Raw genomic sequence first — 26,492 nt, 5'->3', positions numbered from 1 at the left:
TTTATATTTTTAAAATTTAAAGAATTTATCTTTATATTATATATATAATTTTCTATTTATTTCTATTTAAATATATTTATTTACATATTTATTATTAAATTTGTAAAAAATTACAATATAATACAATAGTTATTTATAATTAATTTAAATTTACTTAAATAATATCTATTGTAAAATATTTAATCTATATAACATGTTATGACAAATTTCAGTATATTATAAATTTATGTAATGTTCATTATAAATATATTTAATAGATATCAATAATAAAATATTTAATATTTAATATTTAAGTCAAATTTTAAATTAAAAAATCAAAATATTAGTTATTCTAAAAATTCAAAAATTCTTTAAATAAAAAGTTATAAAAAAAATTATTTCCTGATAATTATAGAACTCATCACGAACTTTTATTTAATTTTAATTAATAATTTAATATATGATAAAGTTTTGTTATAGTAAAAAGTAATGCATTAATAGATTATTAATCTTCAAAATTATTAAAATAACAATTGTTTAATCAATAACTATTATAAAATAAAATGTAAATTAAAATATTAATGAATTTAATTAATGAAATTAATTTTTTAATTTCTTAAAAGATTTAAAAATTAAAAAGATTTACTTAAAAATGAATTTGAAGCTTATCTTATTAGTAATATAAATAAAAAATCATGATAAATTGCGAAAAATCTTTGTTAAAATATTCATTAAAATATTAATTATTTTTATGAAACCAAAATGTTCCTTTGTGGATAAGAATTTGTGGCCCTGAAAAGGGCCATTTTGTTATTTGACTTAAAATTTAAGCCTTTTTTTCTGTTTTTTTTGGTAAAAGTACAGCTTGAATATTAGGAAGAACTCCTCCTTGAGCAATAGTAACACCAGACAAAAGCTTGTTCAATTCTTCATCATTGCGGATTGCAAGTTGTAAATGTCTTGGGATAATTCTTGTTTTCTTGTTATCTCGTGCAGCATTTCCCGCCAATTCCAGAACTTCAGCGGCTAAGTATTCCATAACAGCAGCTAAATAAACAGGAGCACCAGCGCCAACTCGTTCTGCGTAATTTCCTTTTCTTAAAAGTCGATGAATACGTCCAACTGGAAATTGTAATCCAGCTCTATTCGAACGAGATTTTGCTTTTGCTTTTGCTTTTCCCCCTTTTCCACGACCAGACATTTCGTATTAATGTTTCGATACAAATAAACGTTGCACAACACAATACAACTGTTTGATTCAACGAACAGATAGAAACTGTATTCTACCCTTTTTTTCAGATATATAAAGCTTTCGTCGTAGTTGCGTTTATCCAATGATTAACGAAGAGTAATCTGATTGGCTTAAAGAAAGAAATGTTACATATTGCAACTTACTTTTTCTTTTAACAAAAATAATAAATTATACATATTTTAAAAATTATTATTTTAATCTTAAATAATTTTTATATAACATTTATATACAATGTTAATAATTTTTATATAAAATAAAAAATTTAAATAAAATATTCAGAAATATATATATATAAAATATAGCAAAAATATAATATTATTTATAAATTATACAATGTAAATTTGAAACTTTTGAAAATTGAAAAAAATAAAAATTTTTAATATTAAAATTATTAGTTAATATTAAAACGTTTAACATTTAATATAATGCAAAATAATTTATTTAAAGATTTAAAAATAATACTAAATAATATTAAAGATTTAAAAAGAATGTAATATTTTCGAGTTTGTATATTATTTATCAATAGATCTTCGTCAATATATATGTATATGTAAAATGAAAATAAGAATATCAAAATTAAATAAAGAATATGCACATAAATATTACATACAAACACGAAAATATTATTTAGTATCCTCTAGCGAATCATAACATATATGTATGTACATATAAGATTATTTTTTTACAGTTAATTAATATTAAATATATTATCATATATGTATATTAATATTTTAATATTACTTTCTATATAAAATTTTTTATTGCTATTTTATTTGTTATATTGTAATTACCATATTTATTATATTATGTATAGTATATTATATTATGTATATTATATTATACATTTCAACCTTCACTTATATGTTGCACTATAATATACTATATATATATATATATATATATATATATATATATTATTTATAAAAATTATTTATAATTCAAAATTTTATTCGAAATTTTTATTTCAGGACGAAATTATTTAAAAATTTTATAAATATAAATTTCATAATTTTTTTTCTTTTTATAATGTAAAGAGTACTATTTAAGAATTTAATTTCAGGTATTACTTAATATTTTTAAATACAAATATATAATTGACATAATTTAATTAATTATAAATATTTAAAAAGAGAAATTATATGCATCGCTTAAATAAAAAAATTTTTTATTATATCATTTGTTTTTTATATAATATATTTTTATAAAAAAAAAATAAACTGCATATGTTAGAATACATAAAAAAAGATATAACCATATGTGAAATACATTGTACGAAATCAATTTCAAGTAACAGTGACACCGATGCACCAATCACATGACAAGAAGTTTCATTCCATAACCATGGATCGTTGCAATTGGTTCGCCATTGCTATCTCATTCTATTATATAAATAAGACATAGTCCGATAAAACCACTTTACAACTGCCATTTGTAAAGCTAACATTGTGTAAAAAATAATAAATTCGAGAATTCTATATCGATATTATGCCGCCAAAAGTTAGTGGTAAAGCTGTGAAAAAAGCTGGTAAAGCTCAGAAAAATATTAGTAAAGCTGATAAAAAGAAAAAAAGGCGGAGGAAGGAAAGTTACGCTATTTATATTTATAAAGTACTTAAACAAGTGCATCCTGACACTGGTATATCGAGTAAAGCAATGAGTATCATGAACAGTTTTGTGAATGATGTATTTGAACGCATTGCTGCAGAAGCATCAAGATTGGCGCATTATAATAAACGTTCTACTATTACTTCTCGTGAAATTCAAACTGCCGTAAGACTTTTATTACCTGGTGAATTAGCCAAGCATGCAGTTAGTGAAGGTACTAAAGCAGTTACCAAATATACCAGTTCTAAATAAGAAGAAATAATATCCTATAAAAACGGTTCTTTTTAGGACCAAAAAACTTTAAATGTTGGAACTTCTTTCAATTTTAATTATAAAAAAATAATTGACTGCCATGTAATATAGTATATAACAAATTCTGTTTTAAATGTTTTCATGTCTATATATATACCTTATAATTTTTAATATTAAAACATAATTTTAAAACATTTATAATAAACAATATTTATTATTAATAAAATAATTTCTTATTGCATAAAATTTTTAAAAGTTTTAAAAGCATGCAATATTACAATTATAATAAATATAATATTATTAAAGGAAAAGTTTTAAATTTAAAAACATTAAATGTAAAATATATAAAATGTTTTTATTTTTACATAATTAACATGATAAAAAGAATGACTCATATAAATATCACTAAATTTGATTTTATGGAGAGACATTAACATTCATAAAAAAGCAGTTGAGCATTTATAATTTTTAAATATTTACATTTTTTTGACAAGTTTTTATTTATGGAATAATGTTTTATTGTATCTTAATTTGCAAATATTTATGCAATTTTAAAATGTTATTTCAATAATAGAGATTTCCTTTTACATACGATTTAGGACATTTTGAATTGATCTAAGTCTTGTTATCAATTCTTGTCCATGAGGTTTAGTTTGTAAAGTAAGTAAACATTTTGAAATTACATCTTGGCATTTTGTTATTATTTTTCGTCTGTAATTCAACATCAACTGTAATTAATATTAATCAAATAGAATTTATATATGTGATAAATATATAAATTTTTATTATTATAATAAATATAATAAATATAATAAATAAATTTTTACTACTAGATTATTAACTTAATAGAAAGAATAAATAAAAAGTCATATTCATTGATTACTAAATGAAAGACTTACTTGATGAAAGTGTTGGTTATGTTTGAATGCGATATGAAATAATTGATTAAATTTGCAGTTGATTCAATAAGATGAAATTCATTTCCTTCATTCAACCAAGTTCGAGTGTCTTTGCCAATCATTCTAATAGAAAATATTATTTTCTTATCTATTAATTTTAAATATATATTATTATATATACTATACTTACTTATATATATCTAAAAGATCTTCCATTGATACTCCTAATTGTAAAAATCCAGATATAATTCCAGTATTTGATACATTTAATTTACATGCCTTTATTTCTAATTGTTTTATCAGAAAGTCTAAAAAAAATATAAAAAATATATTTTGCAATTTCATTTCACATTATGAAACTTTTATTTTATATCATAAAAAAATTATTACCAACTGGAAAACAATGTGGTGATCCTGAATATTCCTGTCCCAAAGATATAATTTTACTCATTAAAATAGTCATCTTATCCTCTGCTGTTGATGCATCTTTTAATTCTATGAATATATGTTGTTTAAATGAAATTATTTAATATATTAAAATAATAAATATATAAATATAAAAAATATATAAATATATAAGATAAAAAAAATTTAAATACCATTGTTTATAATATTAGTCCAGATTTCTTGGATTAACATTGCATCTTGATGACCAGAACAATGAATTATAGCTAATTTACATTCTGACAATTGCAAAGGATCTGCATATTTTTCGTATAACTATAATTAATAAATAAAAAAAGTAATTAATATTATAATTATAAATAGTAATTTCATATGTTTTAAAATAATTAATTTATAATTTTAATTAAATTACAATTAATTTATAGCTATAGTAAAATTATTTAATTTATAACTTAAGTTGAAATATACCTTTGTAATATCAAGTAATGAAGAATTTAATGCTCTAAATATTTCTTCATTAAGCCGATCGCTAAGATGCTGATTACAAATCGTATCTAATATCTGTAAAACAATGAACATATAAACTGTATTCTATAAATAAATTTATAGTTGTACTATAATATTTATAATTGTATATTTATATTTGCTATATAAATATAATTCTAATCTTTTGTATATAATATAATGATATATCTATAATGATATATCTATAATTGTATATTTATATTTGCTATATAAATATAATTCTAATCTTTTGTATATAATATAATGATATATCTATAATTGTGTACCTGTTGTTGTATTCTAGCAACTTCTACTTTGTCTTCTAATTCACGTAAAAATATATCAAGATATGGAGCATATCCAGCTTGATCGCTTCGCATACAAACTACTGCTCGAGCTAAATATTCAACTCTCTGTGACAATGGTATATTTGATCTATTAAAAGAAATGAAAAATAAAAAGTTTTTTGATTTAAGAAAAAAATCAAAAAGTTAATTAACAAATTTTAAATTTAATAATTTTAATGGAACGAATAATTAATAACAATTATGTATTTTAATTCATACTCTTTTGTCGCTAAAGCATCTAAGATTTTAGCTGCAGCAGCATGATTTTTATTTTTTTCATAAAACTGCCAGAGCAAATCTGGTGCATTAACTCGGGTAAGATAAGTTTCTAAAGAAGGTGCTGCTAGAGCTATAAGTTCTCCATGTAATCTTCTTTCCATCATCCAAGCATACACTGAAGCATGGAGAATTTCACATGTAGAATGTAATGCATCAGTTATAATATTCTGTAACTAAAATATAAATTTTAATACAAAATAATATGTAGCAGAATCTTTATAGTCATTAATTCATTTCTGAAAAATGGATAAAAATGGATAATATATTTATAAAAAAAGAGAAAAATATTAAATTTTTAGAATTGAATTAACGAAAAAGAAAATAATTAGTTCTTAATCTTGAATTAGATTTATAAATAAATACAAATTTAAACAGAAATTTATTTTTATTCTATAATGAAACTGTAATGTTATAAAATGCATTATGTAGTAAGAAACTTTTGATGAATATTGAATTTTTAAACACATATTCAAGGATTTTTTTTACCAATATATATATAGACGAATATAGAAGTTTCATTCCATTTTTCAAAAGAAATTTAATAGCAATTTAGCTAAAAAAAAATTATATCTTACTATTTCTTTTGCTGGAGTAACAGGAACTGTAGAACTATTTTGTGGTGGAGATCCAGCTTTACTAGATATAGTGGGAGTTAATGGATTAGAGATGCTTTGATTATAGAGGTGGTCCAATAGTGTGATGAATTCTTTATAAATTTCTAATCTATTATAAAAGAAATTATTACATCATTGATATATTAAAAATATTATTTTATAATTAAGTTAATACCTTTTCATATAACCTTCTTGATCTTCTTTTGGTTCATTATTTTTATAATAATGTAAAGCAGTGTTATTAGGATCTACTCTTTCTGCACAAGATATACATAATTCAAGTACACCCACATAAAATTGACAAGCAATAAATTGTTGACATACTGCACTTAAATTTAACCTGGGAGCAACTTCTTTACAAAGCTAAAATGTGAATGTAATGAATAATACTTGATATAAATAAAAAATAAAAAATTATGCAAATCAATATCAAAATGTTATTCTATATTATTAAATGTATTATGTATATTAATAATGTATTATATTATATTATATAATAATTTCCTGTTATATCTTTTATCTATATCTTTTATATAGATTATTATATAAATTATATTATCAATATAATTAAATAATTATATATTTATTTTATTTAAATAATTATATATATATAATTTATATTTATATTTATATATATATATTATGTTATATATTTACTTTTAAAGCAGATCGCAAATAACATTCCTTTTCTTTGGGATTTGTACAACTTTTTGCTTTTAAGATTATTTCATTGGCCTAAAATTAATAAAAATATTAACAATATACAATAATAAAATCATATTTTTCTTAGTTTGGTTTATACCTTAGAACAGACAGCATCTTCATTTCTATATAAATTTGGACAAACTTCTCGTAATCTTTGACTAACAGCATCAACAGATGCATTATCTGCAAGATAACTTTAGAATATTTGTTATAATTAATAAAAATAATTTTATAATTTATTTAATTAGCTTACCTATCTATAAGATGAATGATCAATAATGAAGAAATTTCATGACCAATTAAAATTAAATCTCGAAATGTAGCAGTAGAAAATTGATTAATTTGATCCTATAAATTAAATAGAAAAATAATCAAAAATTAATAAAATTTTCTATTTTTTTATAAAAAAAAAATATAATATATATTTAAATAACCTTTGATAAACAATTCACAATATTATTTAAATGATTTTCACACAGAATTTTCCAAAGTTCTAATACTTCACAGGCATGAGTAATAAAAATTTTTAATGCAGCTAAAGAATTCCTTTCTTCAACAATTGGTTCTTGACAATGACTACGTATAGTTGTTTCAAATCCATCAGTTGTCCTATTAGTACCATGTCTGAAAATCAATAAATAGTTCTAAATAAAATTCAAATAAAATTTAATCATCACGAAATTGAAATATAAAAACATACTGTTTAGTAATGTGAGTATTTTTATTGAGAAATGATCTTAATGCTTGTAAGAGACTTAAAATCCAACTAACTTGTCTAGTTGAAATTGTACTAGAAATCTGAAATTATAATATGAATAAGCTAGAATGTATACAAACAAAAATATTGGAACAGTTTATATTAATTTACTTGAGTTTTGTTGTTTATAATTTCTTGTTTGATACAACGCATATTCCATATAGGTCGTAATATTCTTCCAACATATAGATATAAACCATTGTGTTTTGCAGAAAACTGTTGTAGAGAAATATCTGTATTAAGTCCAACTGGTGCATGAGATCGAAAAGCTTGAAGTCTTAAATCATAATTTGGAACTCTTGGTGTTGATGTACAAATATCTACAGCATTCATAAATTTTATAATAATATTTATAAATTAATATAAATTAATAGAACTGCTTAAAAAAAATTGAAACTATTAATGTAATATTTGTATTTATATTACCATGTATATCCATTGGAGGTCCAATGCTTGTTGTTCGTTGACTACCATATAAAAAAAATGCTCTTGTTGCCCATTCTGCTAACTATATATTATAATTAAATAATATTTTTTAATTTTACAATATTATTTATTTTCATAATTTCAATTAATACCTCAGCATTTTGAGAACTTTCAAGTGTAGCTAAAATAAGGCAAGTTGCACATGCTTGTTCCAATGATTGTGATTGAAAATATGCTCGAACGGCTTCAGTATCAGGGCCACGTTGTTCTAAAAGAAGTTGTTTTAAAATATCCATTGGACGAACTTGAACATAAATTATGGCACCCTATAAATAAATAATCAATTTGTAAATACATTTAATACTAACATAAATATACAATTATATAATTATAATTTATACTAACATAAATATACAATTATATAATTATATATTTATATAATTATAATACTTTAAAATTTATTAATTATATACTTGAGAAGTTAAAAATATAAATTTTCGAGGAGCTTCCATATGTTGTCTTACAACAAGAGGAGGTTCTTCTTGAGTAATACTTTGTTTTTCAATGCGTATAGCTGGTTCTACGAGAATTTCAGCCATTGTCCAAAATGGACTATCAAGCGATAAAGGACTTTGAGTTTCAGCTAAATAATTAGTGAATGGATAAGCATCATTACTTAAACATAAAACAGTTTCTGTATCTCCACCACAAACGAGAATAAGTGTTCCTGTAATAAATCTATTGCATAGTAAAAAAAATTCACTATCTTAATAAAGGAATATTAATACATACCTTTTCTATAATGTGCCATTTGTACTTTTCTTGGTCTCATAACTGTAGCATTAGCAGCATAACCTGGTGGTAATCTAACATGTATTAATTGCAAACCTTGAGGTCTACATGTTGGATTAGAAACTGAAGTGCAACTGCAATAGAAACGTGTTCCAGTAGCCGCAATTACAACTAAGTTTAAATGTACTGATTCTGATTCTGTAATAGCAGATATGCTCACTAATGGTCGAAAATTATTACTATCCAATGTTCTAAAATTATAAATGAATATAAATTTTAATTTCAGCTCTTTATATTATTTAAAATTTTATACATACTTAACAACATGAACTGCATTTTGCACTAAGGAAGCTTGTGATAAAGATGCAACTTTAGATGCACCATCATTATCAATATCCCACACTGTAATTGTTCCTTTATCACCTAAAGTATATAAAATATTCCGCGAATCATCAATGGAAATTTGTATTATTGCTTCTTCTTCTGATAAAGCTATAGTGACAAACGATGGAACTAAAAATGATAATGGACCTTCAGAATGATTTATTTTTTTGCAACGTTTCCCAAACCAGCTACTTTCTGCCTACACAATAAACATGCATTATAACGATTAACCATAATTTTTGTATTATATTATATTAATAATATAATAAATATAATATATATATAATAAATAAATATAATAAAAATATATTATATTATATCATATTATATTAAATCTAAGTTCCATCATAAAATGTTACCTGATAATATATTTCATAAAGGGATCCATTTCTACCACCAAGAAAAATTCTACCAGTATTAGTATTTGCTATTGTTGTAATACCAATACCATCTGTAGCAACTGTAAAAATTGGTTCTGGAACTAATTGCATTTCTGGGAATGAGCCTAAATTGGAAATTATGATAATAAATGAAAATTGAAAAGATATAATTTTAAAATAAAACTAAGATTATATATATATATATATATAAAATACCTTCATTTTCTATTAATGTAACTCCAAGAATAGTTATTTCTACTGTAGTTGTAAGAATCAACAAATATTTCACATAAGATTGAAATACACTTGGTTTGGGTTTAACTAAACCTACACTTATAATAGTTTCATTTAACCCATCAAAATATGCAACATCAGATCTAAAAATATGTTATTATAGTAATATAAGTTAATAGTTATATTATTATGCAAAAAATTTAATAAATTTTAACTAAATATATACTCATTTTCATATGACCAAACATATATATCACTATCAATTGTAAGCCATGCTTTTGAAATTTCTGTAAAAAGTCCCATCATAGAATGACATTGTACACCTAAGCAAATATTAAGGAATTATATTTCTTATATAAATATATATTTCTTATATAAAAAAAAAATATATATATATATATATAACAAAAATATTGATTGATTATTTAATATTTTTAAAAGGGTACGATGAAAATGTTCCATTATTTCAGATGGCAAAGAAATTTTACTGTGTACTTTCATTTGATTTATATTTGAAAAACACATTGACATTCCATTTATATTTGGATAATCATGATCATCAAGACCACTAACAGTTGGTCCACCTAAAAGAATTTTTTATTTAAAAACTTAAATTATAATAAAATATAAAATAGAGAAAATAATTATTTTACCTTGTACATTATATCGCATAAGATTGATTAAAGAAGGAAAATTACTATCTGCTGTAATATGTATATCAACTACTTTTCCTGCCATTTCTAAGGCATCTAAGTGTATTTTAAGTGGTTCCATTTCAGTGAGAGTCATATTTATATCGTACAGGAAAAAATATTAAATATACACTAAATTAACAAAAATATACAAATAAGACAATAAGATAGAAAATGTTAAGATTATATAATGTAAATTATTATCAGTTATAATTACTATAATTATTATAATTATAATTATTATCAGTTAATTTTCCATATTAGAATTTAATAAAGAAATAGAATTATAATTTAATTTTTTAACTTTTTAGTTAAAAAATTCTAATTAAAGGTTAGATTTATTTAACTACTAAATATTGATAATAATACTAATATATTATTATAACATTTTTTGAAAACATAAATATATCAAAAAAATTGAAATATATTTATTTTAATTAAGGAACACTTACTACAATTTATTAGGAATATTTATATATGAATTTTTAATAATACTACACATTCACAAGTTCGTGCAGCTCGCGCCATACATGTGAATTTTAAGTTGTATTATTCAAAAAACTGTTGCGCATACGCAAAAATATCAAATCTTATTGGCTAAAATTTATCTTAATATATAAAAAATACAATTTGAATTTAAATTGAATTGCTTATACTTAACAGTTTATAGATATATTTAAAATAAAAATATATATTAAAAATATATTAAAAAAATATATAATAAATTAATATATAAATATAATATAAAAGTATATAAAAATATATTTAAAAAAATATAATGTAATTATTAATATATATGTATTATAATTGTATATTAATAATTATAAATTTAATCTAGTTTTTAAAATATATTTATAAATACATAATATATATACAAAATATATGTATGTACATTTGTGTATATATATGTACATATATATATATATATATATATATATATATATATATATATATATACAAAAGACATAAAATAAATCTTTTTATTATTTAAAATTTGTTATAATTATTTAATTTATAATATAATAATTTATATTATAATAATGTGTTAATTAAAATTAGTTAAAATTATTTTTAAAATAATAATAATGAAAATTTGGCCATCTATAATAATCTTATTTATATTTGTCACTTCATTAATTTTCTTTGCTTTTACTGGTAAAGGAAAGCTTAACTTTATTAATTTAATATGTTCTTAAATTCTTTTATTATAGATGATGTATCTAATGCAATGCAAAATCTTTATTGTGATCTTGGATTAAAAAGTGAAAAATTATGTCCTATTGATGGAGAATGGTCTTCTTGGAGTTCTTGGGAATCTTGCTCTGGAAAATGTGGATTTAAAGGGAAGAAAATAAGACATCGTATTTGTAATAATCCTATACCTTCTAATAATGGAGCTCCTTGTATTGGTCCTAATTATCAAATTGAAAGTTGCCATATTACAGGTATAATTTAAATAATTATTATATAATATAATTATGAATAATATATTGATTTACATTAATGAATATTTTTTTTAGGATGTACTATGAATGATTATGAAAAAGTTGTAAATATTCATCCTATACGTAAAGAAGAATTAGAAATTGTAAAAGATATTCATCAAAAATTGCCTGCTTTAATAGAATTATGTTTTCTTGCTGATTGTACATTTTCCATTGTAGAAAAAATTCTTGGAAACAATTCAGTAATAAACTATAAAAAACTATAAGTTATAAAATTTAAAATTATATAGAAAAAGACATTTAGAAATAATATTTTTATATATTTTTTTATAAAGATGCTTTATTGGAATGCTATGAATTGCATTAAATATAATGTTGGTTGTCCAAGTAAATAAATAATTATATATTTATATAAAATAAAAATAAACATTTTTTGTAAATGTATATAAATAATAAAGTAACTTTTGTAGGTCCTGGTGGTTGGAGTGCTTGGGGAATTTGGTCACCATGTACTGCAATTTGTGGCAAAGGTTTAAAATATCGCACGAGAATTTGTAACAGTCCAATACCTTCCAATTATAAATTAATATGTCGTGATTCTGCACTTGAAACAAAAAATTGTCTAGGACTTAATTGCAAAAAACTATCAAGTATCTAATATATATTGATTATATATTTAATTCAAATTGCATATTATTTAATTATTTTTAATAGCAGGAACATGGACTAATTGGAGTAAATGGACTATGTGTAGTGTAAAATGTGGTAATGGAATACAAACAAGAAAACGATCATGTTCAGAAATACAAAATTTACAAGGAACATCATGTAAAGGTGTATCCAAAGAAATAAAAGATTGTACAATTAATAATTGTTCTAGTAAGAATATTATTTTATATAAATAGTAATATATATTGTTTAAAAATAATATTTAAAAATAATATTTAATTTACAAAAATTATTTTTAAATTATAAATTTTTTTTAGTAAATGGAATGTGGTCATCATGGACAATTTGGTCATCTTGTACTTCAAGTTGTGGAATTGGTACACAGTTGAGAAATCGAATGTGTAACAATCCCTCTCCAAATGGTAATGGTACATCTTGCTTTGGTTCAGCTTCTGAAATTCGTCAATGTTTCACTAAACCATGTATAGGTACATTTGGAATTTAATAATACTATTAACTTATATGGTAAACCAATATTATATATAGTAATTTAATTAAAAGTTAAATCACACGAAATAGCAGACTTTACAGAAGAAAGTTATCTTTTTTATGAAACAACTGGAAGACCTTCACGTTTACTTCATATATATTTAAGATTTTTGCCATTGTCTCCTTTTGGTATGATTATTTATCGTTTTGAAAAAAATTGTAAAGGATTAATATGTGATTTTGTAAAATTATTTCTTCAAAATGGGAAAATAGTTCTTATATCTCAGATTGCTGATTGTACTTTGACTTTAATTCATGAAACTAAAATGGAAGTAAGAAATAATTTTTTATATATACATCTTTTCGATTTCAAATTTCTACTTCAAAATGTATTTCAAATACATTGTTCTCTAGATTGGACAATGGCATGTAGTATTAATTGCAATATATGGAACGCATGGTATATTACGTATTGATGATGGTCTTCATAAAATTAATACTTTTTCATGTATTCCTATGTCATATGATTTAGATCATGTAATGAAAATAGGAGGATTTCAAGGTCAAATTCAAGAAGTAGCAATTAACTTCGCACCTGTTCAACTTCGTGCATTAAAAGTTATTTACATTAAATGATATACTTGTAATTTAATAAATTTTTTTAAATCATAATATATTGTTTAGGATACTTATAATAAAAAATATGCAAATATTTTAGCCAGTAGTAATAATGTCCAATATTTGCTGGGAGATGACAATGAAGGTTTTATTTATATTGGTTTAACAGATTCAATTGAAGTACCTTGTCCAAAATGTATAGAATATTGGCAAGTAAGAAATAATGTTTATTGTTTAAGTAATAATATTTTAATAATTTATATATATTATATAATTATTTAATATTATGATCATTGTAATTTAGATTACAATTGCTATAAAAATTGAAAACATAAATGGAATTGTAGCAATAATAACAGATGATTCCTTAAACAAATATATTTTATTATTAATAGAAGAGGGAAAAATAAAACTTAAATTTTATCAAGGAGCAACTTATATTACAATTGAAAGTATAGAACATATTTCAATAAGAGAATGGTTTGAAATAATAGTAGCTTATGATAGTAAAAATGTATACATGCAAGTGAATGGAAATGAAAAGAAATATATACCTTTAGGTTTTGAAGAAATAATTATTATATCTGTAACTGATATATTCTTAGGTGCTATACGTGATAATATAAGAGTAAATATCTTTATTTAAAATAAAAAAATTTATTTATTATTTAGAAATTGATGATTTTTCGTAATAGGAAAAAATATGTTCTGAATGTGCTTATGTACCACAAATGAGTTTTACTCTTGGATACTTTAATATAAATGGAGAAGAAATAGATCTTATAACATTATCAATTCTAGAAACAAGTAGTAAACGATTTTCAAGTCGTACTATTAGTATATCTGGTATAATAATTCTTAATATTAATAAAATTATATTAAATTTTTAATAATGTAATTATATGTAATAATTTTTAGATCATTATCAAGAAGTATCAATATTTTTAGGTCAAGAACTTAAATTATCATGTTTCTATGATACAATTCCTCATGAAAAAAGACACATATTTTCAAAACAGACATATGCTACATGGATCTTAATGGATAAATTATTATTATCTTACGAAAACAAGTAAATATTTTAAATTTATGTATAAATAATTTAATATATATATATATATATATGTATACATATTAATTTTTTAATCATCAATTTGTTATCAAGTTATGATTTTTTCAATATAAGAGATGATGGACGAGTTAGTACTGTTAGTATTGCAAGTTATACAACTCGTGATACAATAGAAAACTTTTATTCATGCCTTATTTACCATTATAAAAATAAATCACTTAAAACTTCAAGACAAGCTTTATTTACATTTGGTATTGTTGTATTAGATAAAAGTGAAGGTTATATATAGTCTTTTTTTAACCTTTTTTAATTGAAATAAAATATTTTATTTAAATTACATTTGTAATAAATTTTAATCTTTTAGTTTTTGAAAGTGTAATTTGGAAAGAATGGAGTTTTATTTGTAAATTTACAATCATGTGTTTCACATTCATGATAATTTGGTGTTTATTGGAAATATTGCAAGATATTAAAAATGGGTATATAATAAAAATAATAAATTATTTATTTAATTATTTATTTATTTAATTATTTATATAATAAAAATAATAAATTATTAATATTTATCAAATTATAAATTAGTACTACAAATAAAATAAAATATAATTAATTAATTTTAATTAATTTTTAGATATGGTTTTTATAGACTTCCACAAATTATCAGCAATTCTACTTCTATTATAAATTTTGTATTGTCAAAAAATGGTGTAACTTTACTTGGTAGTCAACAAGCTGCAAATGAAGTTGTATCAAAAATTTTAAATGATTGAATCTTTCATCTAATCTTATTAAAAGAAAAAAAATTAAAAGAAAAAAAAAGAAGAAAAAAAAAAGAAAAATAATATTAATAATATTAATTAGCAAATTACTATATTAATAACTTATTTATTAACATTAATCATAGAATTTATGAAAAATGAAAATGTTTAACTAGTTTAAATTGATATTATTATAAATATTTATATTTTTTTATTTTAATAGATTCATAAAAATTTTGAATTGTAATAAATATAATTTTTAATAATATTAAAATAAACATTTTATGAAACACATAAAATGAAATAATACCATTTTTGGAAATATAATATAAGAAAATACTTAAGAATATATAAAAAAATATATTTATACAAAAACAAGAATATTGTTTTATAACAATAATAGTTTGTATTTAAATTTCAAAATAATAAGAAATTCTATGAACATTATTTATTGTAAAATAAAACAGCCAATATATGGATCTTTATTAAAAACTATAAATTTATTTGCATCATTTGAAAATATAACAACATAAATTAATATTTAAGTTGTTATAATTTCTATTATTATTTTTCTAATAATTTTAGGTAAATGTTTTAATAAAACAAATTGAGCAAATAACTCTTGTTAACATAATTTTTAAATTTGTATAATTTTATAAAATATAAAACAAAAGATAAAAATAAAATAATATATATATTTATTATATTTTTCTACTTATAATTAATTATGAACTTATAATTATTTAATTTATATTTTAGTAAGATTCACTATTATTGCTAATCACAGAAGAAATTTGTGTCAATTGAGGCAATTCAAAATGCCACTTTGTATTTTCATTTATACTGAGTCCGTTAGCTATTTCATAATTTAATAATGGTGGCTTAGCTTTAATACCTAATGTTGTAGGTCTTTTATTGGGATTTTCATCTAACATCATTTTCAATAAATTATACTAAAAATAAAATTTTTAATTAATATATTTTAATGAAAAAATTTCTATTATTTAAACAATAATACGAATTGTGATTTTCTTACCTCCGCCGGATAATTATTATTAAAATTTTTTGGAAATACTAATTTCCTTAAATTTAAAAGAACATTTATTCTTTCCATTTCAGTAACAAATGGAATAAGTAATTCAAACAAAATGATTCCTAAAGAATAAATATCGATTTTATAATTATAACCTTGGCCATTCATTTGTTCAGGTGACATATAAAGTTGAGTACCGACATATGCAGTATGTAAAGTGTTTTTAAAAGTAATATTTTCATTTTCTGAGGAGGGAGTATGAGCTTCATTATATTCATTATAACTTTCTGTCATTGCAGTTACAAGACCAAAGTCTCCAACTTTTATTTTATTATCAAAAGAAAAGAATATGTTCGAAGGCTGAAATTTATTTTTTAAGCATTAAATTAAAATAGTATATTTATATATATAGAGTATTATAATAGTGTATTATATATATTGTAATGCAAAATATTTTTATATTACCTTTAAATCACGATGAATAAGTCCTTGTAAGTGAACATATTCCACAGCTTCAACAATTTGATAAAATATATTTAATACATAATGATAATCTCGCAATGATTGATTCTTTAGCCATTCCCTGAGACTTAATCTTTGACATAATTGCATTTGTATATAAAGAAACATTTTCGGGGACTTACGTGTATTCGATTTATTGTTCAGATCTAAAGAAAATGATTTTTGTTTTTTTTTTCCTTCTTTTTGTGAAAATTCACAATCAGTATTAAGTTTAAATAGAATACTTTCAGAATGTGTAGAATTATTACTTTTTAATATTTTTTCAATTTTATTAATTGAATGAGATGAATTGGAATTCTCAATTTTAGAGTTATTGATATTTATAACATTTTCATTCTGATTAACTGAATAGGATTTGTCAAAAACGACAAAAGAATCTTCATTTAAATTATAATTCAATTCATAAGCTTCACAAGCACTATCTAGATCAGAAGATTGATCAGTTTGACTAACATTAATACAAACGGAGTTATTAATTTTTGGTGTTGTATAAATTATTTCTGAAGTAAAATCTGAATTTGAAGATATTAATTTGTTTATCCATTGAGGATCATGTTTTTCTTGCCATCCTGAAGGTGGACATTCAAGCCATGCATTGAAATATCTTACAATATTTTGATGATCTAATTTAGCCAATGCTTTTACTTCTCGCATCACACGTTCTCTTGAATATATACTATTAAACAAAAAAAAATAAATACATTATAAGATTTATAAATTTGATCAAATTTATTTTCTATGTTAATATTATCAAATCATATTGAAATTTATTAAAATTACAAACCTGTTTGGTAGAGCAATTCTTTTAATAGCATAATTACAATCATCTATTTTATTTTTTGCTTTAAAAACGACGCCATAACCACCTTTTCCCAAACAATCCACTGGTTCAAAATCTGTGAGATAACGTGAATTAAAACTATCAATTTCTTTTTCGTTGTTAGATAGTTGAATATTTTTATTCGTCTCTATATGTCTTTCAACTATTAAAGGCTATAAAATTACGAAAATAAATATTTCTAATTGTTATTTAAAATCAATATTTTTAAATTTCATAATATTAAAATACTCTATAATTTTTTTACCGGAAGTACTGCATCTTTAGCAACTGTTGTAGCATTTAACAGACGTTGTGTTAACATAAAATTAAGTAAAATTGCAGTAGTAATTGAGATTATCAAAACTTCCTTCCTATTATAAAAATAAAATATTTTTTATTAAAAACAAATATTTTATATTTCTTTATTTCATTTTACATACCACCAATACCATAATGATACAATTATAACTTGAACAGGAGTATCTTCATCTTCTTTATGAATATTATTTGTTCCAAATAATTTCTGTTTTTCTTCAATAAGTATTAAATCTGAATTAGTATAGTTACATTGTTTACTATTATCTATTTCCAACTGACTTGTTGAGTATAAATAAAATCCATTTTCTAAAAGAAAATTTTTATCAAAAAATAATTTTAAACATTAAAAAACCAACTTTTTATTTATTTAAAACAAATCTTAATGCTTTATACTTATATACCATTTATGTATTCTGAATTATAAAGAACTGATAATGCAGTAGTACTTTGTGTATCGCTTATTTCAAATAAATCATCATTATTATTATTATTTGTTACATGATCTAAAAGAGACTTTTTAATTGCTTTACCTAAAAAATGTTGTATTTTATACATTATAAAAAATATTTATAATTTTATATAATGCATCATATTATAATTGATGAAGAATTAAAATTAAATATTCATACCAATAGCAGGATAAGGTTTCCATGGATATTTTAAATGTTGTATATATCTTGGTGATGCATCTAATGATTTATAGAATTCAGTATTTTCTTGTACATACAATTGTTTATTATGCATACCCAAATAAATAGCTGGACTGGATGAAAATTTTGCACCCCAAGACCATTGTGTACTATCAAATAAATTAATTTCCTTCAAATTTTTATATCCATTGGTTTTTATAGTAGTATCTTCACGCCATATAGTAACAATTGGAGAATCAAACTAACAAAATGCAAGTGAATAAAATCAATATAAATTTTAAAAAATTATATTTTATTTTTGTCATTAATTAAAATTTACCTTATGTTGTGATAACTTTATTGTAGGATTGTTTCTATTAACAATCCAAATTAAACCTTCAGGTACAATAACTTTAATTTCAATATCTGAAATATGAGGTGTTACTTTATTTTGGCAATAAATATCAGAATGAGGAATCAATACTAAATCATATTGTCCAACACTAAAATTCCACCTATTTCAATATAAAATATTTTTCATGTAATATTTATATTAATAATATTTGATAAATTTTATATTTTATGAAATTTACTTCTCAATACCAGTACGTGGTTCAATTGCTCTTACAGTTTGTTGAAATCTTTGAACAATAAGAATTTCTTGTTCAATATATGTTTCTCCATTTGTAATATTAATACATCCACTAATTCCACATTCGTATAAAATTTTTCCTGTTATACTTGACACACCTATAGTAAAAAATTTATTTATATATTTTTTCTTTTTCTCTTATATGTTAATATTTATCTACTTATTAAATATATTTTAAAAATACTTATCATATGATTTTCGTTCTCTACCACCAGAAAATACTAAATCATCAGAATAACGAAAAGATGAATGTAATAATTGACTTGCAGATATTGGTACTTCTTCCAAATTTTCTTCATCAAATTGATATAATCCACCATTTAAAGATGGAATTAAACGAAGCCATTTTCCATTATTATTTAACTATAAATAATAATGAAAAAAATGAATTAAATGAATAATATTAAAGAATAAAGAATAATAAACAAAAACATTAAAAATATAATGTTTTATGAAATAATATTTCTTTGAATATACTAGATTATATATAATATATTATAATAGATTATAAAATATATTCAATAATTATAAATTTAAAATAATAATAAAATATTTGATATATTTAAAAAATATATTAAAAATTTATGTACTTCTCTATGATGAATATTTGATGATAACATAGATCCTTCATTAAATTCTAATGTCCATTGTTTTTCTTCAAGATTATTAATATCTAAAGCAGATATTTTTCCATCTAATGTACTTACAAATAATAAACTGAAAAAAATAAAAAAAAATATATATATATAATTAAGAAATATATGAAAATAATATAATTATAATCTTATTTTACATAATATAATATTTTACTTATAAATAAAAGAAAAAAAAAATAAAAATGATAATTTTATATTATTTGTATTGTATTTTTTATTTGTTATTTGTTATTTTATTTGTATTTATTATTTGTTATTATTTATTATTTGTATTTATATTAATATTTATATTTATATTATTATATTTATTATAATATTCAAAAAATATAATTTGATAGTTTTAAATATATGTATTTAATATGAACATTATTGTTTATTTTATAATATTATAATAATTAATAAAAATAATGATTTATTTTATAAATATTTTTAGAAACAATGTAAAAATATAATTTTCTACATCTTAATAAGTTTAAAAAATATTTTACAATAAATATATATTTTAATTTAATGAATTTATATTTTCAAACATTAGAAATTATATGTTTAATGTTAATAAATAATAATAATTCATATTTTGAATAATTAATGGTATTTCTTAGTAATAAATTGAATTTTTATATCAATTACTCGAATTTAAGCAATATTAATAAAATTACTTATAAATGTATGACATATACTGAATTAAATCAAATGAGTAATTAAGATATAAATATAATTTATATTTAATTACTTATGAGAAGATTTCTGTTCACAAATCGTCAATTGTTTTGTGTCCTCGCTGTCACTCAGCAGGAATGTGAATAAACTTATATATAACAAATAAAACCACATTCGCTTCCATAAACGTATAGTAGACATTTTTTTTAAGTGCGAAGAGATCGGTTAATTAAATACATTTTGTTTATATGTTTATATGAAATATGTATAATATTTTATTGCGATATTTGATTAAAATACATCAGGTAATGATCAATCACAATGCATTGATGAATCATGATAAATTGATAAATTCTAACAAACATGAATTCTAGCGCCATCTCAATAATTAAGAACATCATTATTATAAACATTGCATATGTGTTTGTTTACATTTTAAATCAAATAAATTGTAAATAGTAATATAAGAAATTGTAATTATTTTTTATTAAAGATTATACTACGCACTATAATATGAACAATATAAATTATGTATATGTTGTTGTTTTATAAAGATTATGTTATTCAAATTATAATTAAGTCAAATTCAGAATTCTTTACAATTTTTAAAAAAAAATTTTTTTTAATTATTTCATCAATTTTTTATAAAGATCATAATTATAAGTTTTGTAAAAAAATTGTATTATATTGTAAAATAGAATAAAATAAGATAAATATGAAATATATTGAGTATTTATTTATTGATCTTATATTTTTTAATATAACATTTTTAATTTTTTAGCTCAACAAGATTTTTTAAATTTCATATGGTATTAGAATATATATAAAATTCTTCTTTTACATATCTTTTACATAATTTACGTATATGATTTTCGCATGAAATCAATATTAAGTTTCAAATATTAAATTTTTTTGTAAGTCTTTTACATATTTAATAATAAATTTAAAAAGAGCTATATTGTTATCAATAAATAAAAATTATTAGATAATAAATGAAAATATATTAGAAAAAATTAATATCATTGAAAATAAATAATTACCTTTTTTACTTATTTTCATTTCTAATCATTTTATATACTTCTATAATATGTCGACAGGTGACAGTGTATGTCAACATCGTATAGATTACTATACTTTTTCTACTGGTAATGTGGTAATTATGGCGAAGTTTGCCAGATAGACGTGAAGTATCGTATAAAGAATATCATTGACTATTTTATGAAATAATTTTCAGGTAAGACTAAGTGATGTATAAAATTTTAAATCTATTTTGTGATATTGATAAATTTTATTAAATTATTAATAGTGAAAAATTTAATTCTTATAAATTGTCAGCCAATATTTGTTCTTTCCTCCAGCCATACCTGAAAGTACAATAATAGACTTGGCTGGAACCTGCAGCCTGATTAAATAAATAGTATTGTCTATCTCTTGAACTGCTCTACCAGCAGTAACCCAACTTCTCTTTCGTCCGGCGCAAATAGATTAAATCAAATTCAAGAAAATTTTTTGGTGTTTTATTAAGAGTCTTAGATACATAACCTTCTTAAGCGTGTATTTGAAAGCTTAATTTATCTTTAGTTTTATTTTTTTCAATAAAAATGCATGATTAATAGACGGTATAGAAATAAATAGTATTATTCTTGTAGTTACTTTATGTAACTTTTTGTCCATAGTTATGGATGTTTATTTTATTTAAAATTTTTTTGTGTAATTTATAGTCTCAATATTATATATTATTATTTGTTATTTGTATTTTTTTCGTTTTTTATTACAATTTAAAAATTTTTTATTATATGAATTATTATATGAATTATTATGATTAAATTTTGTATTTATACGTATATAATTAATATATAATTAATATATAGTAAAAATATAAAATCTTATTTTAAAAGATTTTGTAATTTTGATTTACAGTATATAAAAACATGGAAGGACAACAATTTTGTTTACGATGGCACAATTTTCAAAACACATTATTGAGTTCTCTTCCTAAATTACTTGATGGTGGTTATTTAACAGATGTTACACTAAGTGCTGGTGGTAGACACATACATGCACATAAAATTATTCTTTCTGCTTGTAGTTATTATTTTAAAGAATTATTTAAGGTATTATATATTTTTAATATGTTAAATATTTTTTTCTTTTCTCTTTTATGATTAAATATAATAAAAGTTATAAAAATAAATTTTTAGGATTTAAGTTCTTTGCAACATCCTGTAATTGTATTACCAGGAATGGAATATGCAAATTTATGTGCACTTGTTACATTTATGTATAATGGTGAAGTGAATATTTATCAAGAACAATTACCTGCACTTTTGGCTATGGCAGATACCTTACATATTCGTGGATTAGCTGATATAGCTGGGGTAAGAAAATTCATTTGTTTTTATTCAATATAATAAAAATACAAAATGATGATTATAAAAATGTTTGGTAAGTTTGTATTGTAGTTAATATTGTATTGTAAAAATTTCATATTTTTACTTTTTTTCTTTTTTCATATGCATATTTTAAATATTTTGAAATTTTATATTTTTCTCTATTTTTCTTTTATACAACTGTTCTACCAAACCTCTTATATTAATGCTTTACATTTAGTAGCATGACTGTACTTTAAAAATAAGTTTTATGCAATTAACTATTCTTAAAATTTAGAATATAATAATATATAATTAAAAAATAATAAAATGATTAAATATAATTCTATAATTAGTTTTATTTTGAATAAAAAGTAAAAATTTAAAATTAAATTTAAAATTGATAATTAAATAAAATAATAAATTTTGTTAAATTAATTTATAAATAGTAATTGCACTATATCTATTTTTAATAAATATTATTTTGATTATTATTGTTATTTATTAATCACATAATAGAAACAGGTAATTAATATTATTTGATAAATCATTATTTTTTATTCAATGAAGCTTGTTTCAGTGTGAATTGTAAAAAATATATGTAACAAAGCATGTTATTTTTTTTTAGTGCCTTAAACAGTAGTACTCCTTGCTGATAATTGTAATTTCCTTTAACATTTGTTCTCCAAAAACATATAAATATTTTTATATATTTATGAAAGTACATTTTCATTTACAATAATCATATTAGTATAAATAAAATTTTTTAATCAGATTTAATTAAATATCTAATAAGTACAAATATTTAATAATTGTTAATATAGTAAATATTAAAATTATTTTTGTATCCATTATATTAGGAATATATATTTAAAATAAAAATATAATTTATATCAAAAGATTTTCAAAATTCATATTTGATTTATCTAATTTAAAATAGATTTTTATTATATTTTATATTTTATTCATAATATATAAGTAACAAATATTAAATAATTAAACAAAACAAAAGAAATACTTGAATAAATTAATAATTAAATATCACTTTCCTCCACATAAAATTACTAAAAAATAATTAAGCAAAATTACATATTTGCTTTTTCCTTCTTTAATCTTTATATTACCCTCTGATCGTGTTGTTTTGTTCAGGTCACTTAAATACATTCACTGTCGTTCCTCAAGAAGTATCACATGAAGGAAATACCTACTACACATATTATGTTCACGCGTGCATCGAAGGAACGATAATGAATATAAACGATATCCACGAGATCAAGATCGTTGTGTGTGTTGCAACTAAATGCAAGTGGATGCATCCCATGGAACCTTTCCCCATAGAATGAATTTACAGGTATATCTAAAATAGCTTTATCCAAAAATCTCTCTACATGACTAAAACTTTTAGTAGATATTTTTAGAACAATTAAGTCTTTTTTATATAATGTGTACTTTTGCATTACAATAATGCTTTATATTTTAGTCAAGAGTGGCTATAACAAATACTTAGAATTAATGTATAAATATATATATATAATAATCCTATTTTTTATTTAAAAAATAAATTTAAACAAATGTGGAGCAATGCATGAAAATTTTTATAACTTATAAAAATAAAATTGTAAAAATATTTTGAAAAATAAAATTAAATTTTATTTTTTTATGATTAAAAAATTATAATCTTAGAGGCTAGGTAGAACAGGAATATCTTTTAATAAAATATAAAAAATGAATTTAAAAAAAAAGTAAAAGTCATTTTCATATTTTATCTTCATATTTCTTTTACAATTATTTATTTATTTATTTATTTATTTTTTTTTTTTTTTTTTTTTACAGAAAAATTCGAGACATGATAATGGTTTATATGTTCAACCTACACCAGTACAACTACAAGAAAAAGTATTAGCCGAAACATCAATAAAAAAAGAAAATAAAGACAATACTGCAAGTGGCGAATCTTTAGAAACGGTTTTAGAAACGGAAACAACTGAAAATGTAGAGGAAAGCTTTAATGATCAAGAAAGTATACCTTATTGCGTGAAGACTAAACCTTATTATTCTATTAATGCGAAATTAAATACAAGAGAAAAAATTAATATTCCTTCCATTAATGCTTCCACCAAATATGTTGAAAAAACATATTCAGAAAGTGGAATAGATGAGAGCACACCTGCTTTAGAAGATCAAATTACTCCAATAGAAGATACAAAACCTCCTCCTGTTTGGGATGCGAATTTTAAATTTCTTACTAGCTCTGTGAGCGGTAAAAGTTCTCAGAATTATAATAAATCTAGTGTTACTTGTCTTATTTGCGGAAAGCAATTAAGTAATCAATATAATTTGCGAGTACATATGGAAACTCATAGTAATAGTTCATATAGCTGCACAGCTTGTTCACATGTATCAAGATCACGAGATGCCCTTAGAAAACATGTTTCTTATAGACATCCAGTGGCCTCACCACAAAAACGTTCACGTTATAGTACACCGAAATCATAAAAATTGGTATCTTTATCCTTGATTTATATTTTTGTTTTAGGATTAGGACGTTTTATTTAAAACATAAATCTTTTGTGTTATTTAATGTCCTAAATATTTTACGTATTATTGATCTAAGTAAATGCGTATTGATTAAAAAAAAAAAAAAAAAACAAAAAAAAAGATTATGAACCAAAAATGAAAAAAATTAGTCATAATTAAATATCAGAAATTTCTTGATTGTTTTCGTTATTTATTGTTAGAATATATATATTTCTTTTAAATTATAGATTTTTGATTTATAAAAAGAAAGTAGAATCGATATGAAAATATTAATTTTTTATTGTAAAGTTATTAAAATGTTTTCTTGTTCAAGTGGTACACTCCATATCATTATTTATTTAATTAAAAAAGTCCATATAGCATTAAATAATACGAATTAAAACAAAAATATATAAAGATTTCTCAATTTATATGATTCTTTCTAATTGTTTTTTTGATGTAATATTTAATCTTTACTTAATCTTTATTTAATATAAAAATTAAATATTTTATTATATAAAAATAAATTAGTGGAAGATTTAAGATGAAAACTTATGTACCTCAACTTTTTAAGAAATATTCAGTACTGGACTGATTAAGAATAAGGCAAATTATAGTAACCTTGATTATGTTGTTTTAAGTGTACAAATAATTTAAAAAAAGCGTGATCACGTTCCTTAAAGCCCTTAGTGTTCGAATTGTTACTGTTTTCTTGTTATCGTTAAGATGTTTTAATAAAGACAAAGTAGACAATTAGAT

The 26,492-nt window shown here is 21.1% G+C and overlaps 6 protein-coding genes across 18 annotated transcripts; 3 read left to right on the top strand and 3 right to left on the bottom strand.

The window, feature by feature from the left end:
• Window positions 1-36: 36 nt before the first annotated feature.
• On the bottom strand, window positions 37-1,180 carry LOC108001768 (histone H2A). Its single transcript, XM_017062959.3, has one exon. The coding sequence runs from the start codon at window positions 1,178-1,180 to the stop codon at window positions 806-808; it is 375 nt and encodes a 124-aa protein (XP_016918448.1). The 3' UTR covers window positions 37-805.
• A 1,536-nt stretch (window positions 1,181-2,716) lies between these two features.
• LOC108001772 (histone H2B-like) lies at window positions 2,717-3,222 on the top strand. Its single transcript, XM_017062963.3, has one exon. It carries the CDS (start codon window positions 2,717-2,719, stop codon window positions 3,086-3,088), a length of 372 nt encoding a protein of 123 aa, XP_016918452.1. The 3' UTR covers window positions 3,089-3,222.
• Window positions 3,223-3,424: 202 nt separating this feature from the next.
• On the bottom strand, window positions 3,425-11,052 carry LOC108001844 (nuclear pore complex protein Nup154). Of its 3 annotated transcripts, none has more exons than XM_062072179.1 (27): window positions 10,959-11,052; window positions 10,468-10,638; window positions 10,261-10,398; window positions 10,041-10,137; window positions 9,797-9,957; window positions 9,560-9,705; window positions 9,134-9,399; window positions 8,817-9,067; window positions 8,498-8,751; window positions 8,177-8,350; window positions 8,025-8,106; window positions 7,710-7,918; window positions 7,542-7,639; window positions 7,276-7,465; window positions 7,095-7,189; window positions 6,939-7,035; window positions 6,794-6,871; window positions 6,312-6,499; window positions 6,098-6,245; window positions 5,463-5,695; window positions 5,184-5,331; window positions 4,861-4,953; window positions 4,587-4,707; window positions 4,378-4,482; window positions 4,178-4,295; window positions 3,988-4,110; window positions 3,425-3,816 (listed from the first exon to the last, which is right to left on the bottom strand). In XM_062072179.1, exons 2-27 carry the CDS (start codon window positions 10,601-10,603, stop codon window positions 3,813-3,815), a joined length of 3,753 nt encoding a protein of 1,250 aa, XP_061928163.1. In that variant the 5' UTR covers window positions 10,604-10,638; window positions 10,959-11,052; the 3' UTR covers window positions 3,425-3,812. The 3 variants fall into 3 exon arrangements, 2 of the variants coding, with proteins under 2 accessions (XP_061928163.1, XP_061928158.1); XM_062072174.1 differs by having other exon boundaries at window positions 3,425-3,799; XR_009829015.1 differs by lacking the exon at window positions 3,425-3,816 and having other exon boundaries at window positions 4,382-4,482.
• Window positions 11,053-11,470: 418 nt separating this feature from the next.
• On the top strand, window positions 11,471-16,261 carry LOC108001856 (coadhesin-like). Of its 7 annotated transcripts, none has more exons than XM_062072086.1 (14): window positions 11,471-11,661; window positions 11,718-11,951; window positions 12,027-12,193; window positions 12,287-12,338; window positions 12,422-12,601; window positions 12,669-12,830; window positions 12,938-13,108; window positions 13,828-13,940; window positions 14,032-14,355; window positions 14,423-14,573; window positions 14,646-14,799; window positions 14,893-15,077; window positions 15,164-15,278; window positions 15,431-16,261. In XM_062072086.1, exons 1-14 carry the CDS (start codon window positions 11,592-11,594, stop codon window positions 15,567-15,569), a joined length of 2,217 nt encoding a protein of 738 aa, XP_061928070.1. In that variant the 5' UTR covers window positions 11,471-11,591; the 3' UTR covers window positions 15,570-16,261. The 7 variants fall into 7 exon arrangements, with proteins under 7 accessions (XP_061928070.1, XP_061928089.1, XP_061928078.1 ...); XM_062072105.1 differs by having other exon boundaries at window positions 12,666-12,830; window positions 13,897-13,940; XM_062072094.1 differs by having other exon boundaries at window positions 12,666-12,830; window positions 14,676-14,799.
• On the bottom strand, window positions 16,233-22,255 carry LOC108001848 (eukaryotic translation initiation factor 2-alpha kinase). Its single transcript, XM_062072064.1, has 14 exons — window positions 21,888-22,255; window positions 20,921-21,800; window positions 20,122-20,248; window positions 19,721-19,894; window positions 19,473-19,630; window positions 19,220-19,394; window positions 18,880-19,141; window positions 18,652-18,780; window positions 18,373-18,556; window positions 18,198-18,303; window positions 17,897-18,105; window positions 17,056-17,788; window positions 16,594-16,950; window positions 16,233-16,510 (listed from the first exon to the last, which is right to left on the bottom strand). Exons 2-14 carry the CDS (start codon window positions 21,046-21,048, stop codon window positions 16,313-16,315), a joined length of 2,940 nt encoding a protein of 979 aa, XP_061928048.1. The 5' UTR covers window positions 21,049-21,800; window positions 21,888-22,255; the 3' UTR covers window positions 16,233-16,312.
• On the top strand, window positions 21,958-26,489 carry LOC108001837 (protein abrupt). 5 transcript variants are annotated; one of them, XM_062072160.1, is made up of 5 exons: window positions 21,997-22,081; window positions 22,206-22,264; window positions 22,768-22,961; window positions 23,049-23,225; window positions 25,050-26,489. In XM_062072160.1, the coding sequence occupies exons 3-5, from the start codon at window positions 22,779-22,781 to the stop codon at window positions 25,710-25,712; spliced, it is 1,023 nt and encodes a 340-aa protein (XP_061928144.1). In that variant the 5' UTR covers window positions 21,997-22,081; window positions 22,206-22,264; window positions 22,768-22,778; the 3' UTR covers window positions 25,713-26,489. The 5 variants fall into 5 exon arrangements, with proteins under 5 accessions (XP_016918571.1, XP_061928144.1, XP_061928139.1 ...); XM_062072155.1 differs by having other exon boundaries at window positions 22,006-22,081; window positions 22,206-22,401; XM_017063082.3 differs by lacking the exon at window positions 22,206-22,264 and having other exon boundaries at window positions 21,958-22,081.
• The last annotated feature ends 3 nt before the right edge of the window (window positions 26,490-26,492 follow it).

This window comes from Apis cerana, linkage group LG1 (genome assembly GCF_029169275.1).
Source record: "Apis cerana isolate GH-2021 linkage group LG1, AcerK_1.0, whole genome shotgun sequence".
Classification (NCBI taxonomy): domain Eukaryota; kingdom Metazoa; phylum Arthropoda; class Insecta; order Hymenoptera; family Apidae; genus Apis; species Apis cerana.
This window is presented reverse-complemented; position numbering and strand designations above follow the sequence as displayed.

Bases quoted from the DNA above. Each gene is read 5' to 3' on its own strand.
- LOC108001837 (XM_017063082.3), top strand. From the start codon at position 22,779: ATGGAAGGACAACAATTTTGTTTACGATGGCACAATTTTCAAAACACA. The intron at 22,962-23,048 runs GTATTATATATT...ATAAATTTTTAG, and splicing joins ATTTTAAAGAATTATTTAAG to GATTTAAGTTCTTTGCAACA. The intron at 23,226-25,049 runs GTAAGAAAATTC...TTTTTTTTACAG, and splicing joins GATTAGCTGATATAGCTGGG to AAAAATTCGAGACATGATAA.
- LOC108001848 (XM_062072064.1), bottom strand. From the start codon at position 21,048: ATGTCTACTATACGTTTATGGAAGCGAATGTGGTTTTATTTGTTATAT. The intron at 19,895-20,121 runs GTACATAAATTT...TATTATTTATAG, and splicing joins CAAATATTCATCATAGAGAA to TTAAATAATAATGGAAAATG. The intron at 18,557-18,651 runs GTATATAAGTAT...ATTTTCTTTTAG, and splicing joins TAATTCAGAATACATAAATG to AAAATGGATTTTATTTATAC.
- LOC108001768 (XM_017062959.3), bottom strand. From the start codon at position 1,180: ATGTCTGGTCGTGGAAAAGGGGGAAAAGCAAAAGCAAAAGCAAAATCT.
- LOC108001844 (XM_062072174.1), bottom strand. From the start codon at position 10,603: ATGACTCTCACTGAAATGGAACCACTTAAAATACACTTAGATGCCTTA. The intron at 6,500-6,793 runs GTAAATATATAA...TTCACATTTTAG, and splicing joins ATTTGCGATCTGCTTTAAAA to CTTTGTAAAGAAGTTGCTCC. The intron at 4,708-4,860 runs GTATATTTCAAC...TATTAATTATAG, and splicing joins CATTACTTGATATTACAAAG to TTATACGAAAAATATGCAGA.
- LOC108001856 (XM_062072076.1), top strand. From the start codon at position 11,592: ATGAAAATTTGGCCATCTATAATAATCTTATTTATATTTGTCACTTCA. The intron at 12,831-12,937 runs GTAAGAATATTA...AATTTTTTTTAG, and splicing joins TACAATTAATAATTGTTCTA to TAAATGGAATGTGGTCATCA. The intron at 13,109-13,827 runs GTACATTTGGAA...CAAATATTTTAG, and splicing joins TTTCACTAAACCATGTATAG to CCAGTAGTAATAATGTCCAA.
- LOC108001772 (XM_017062963.3), top strand. From the start codon at position 2,717: ATGCCGCCAAAAGTTAGTGGTAAAGCTGTGAAAAAAGCTGGTAAAGCT.